General features: G+C 56.3%; 1 protein-coding gene across 1 annotated transcript in view; it reads right to left on the reverse strand.

The window, feature by feature from the left end:
* Positions 1–446, reverse strand: part of HGD (homogentisate 1,2-dioxygenase) — a 25,342-nt gene extending 24,896 nt beyond the window's left edge. The window contains exon 1 of the mRNA XM_010287672.1: positions 425–446. Coding sequence (XP_010285974.1) covers positions 425–439 — 15 coding nt within the window. The 5' untranslated portion in view covers positions 440–446. The remainder of the gene's footprint in view (positions 1–424) is intronic.
* Positions 447–455: the final 9 nt, after the last annotated feature.

Raw genomic sequence — 455 nt, forward strand, 5'->3', positions numbered from 1 at the left:
AGACTGTCCTGGGCCCGGGCTGCTGCTCCCCTGGGCTGCTGGTAACGATGGTGACCAGGGTTGCAACATCTGGGCAGATGTTACCAGTCAGATTTCATAGGCTGAGGGGGAAACACCCCCCGGCCGCTGGGGCAGGAGGAGGGGTGTGTGTGGAGGGCAGGGGAAGGACAAATCCTGCGACGATGAAGAGGTCCGGCGCTGGGACAGCCTGACCAAGAATGATTGCCAAAGGAGAAGAGGGAGAGAAAAGCCTATTTATAGACAAAACACAGCAAAATCCTTTATCCCAAGAGAACTTTAAAAACACACCGTGAAACACAGAAGAGGGGCACACTCAAATGAAACAGACGCCAAAAAATCGGTGTCAGCTGAGAAGGGGTGTCCACAGCCAGCGCTGGTGGGTCACGGGTCCCCAACCCCTTACCTGCAAGCCCGTCATCCTCCCCCTGGTCCTC

Source organism: Phaethon lepturus, unplaced genomic scaffold (assembly GCF_000687285.1).
Source record: "Phaethon lepturus isolate BGI_N335 unplaced genomic scaffold, ASM68728v1 scaffold11245, whole genome shotgun sequence".
Classification (NCBI taxonomy): Eukaryota; Metazoa; Chordata; class Aves; order Phaethontiformes; family Phaethontidae; genus Phaethon; species Phaethon lepturus.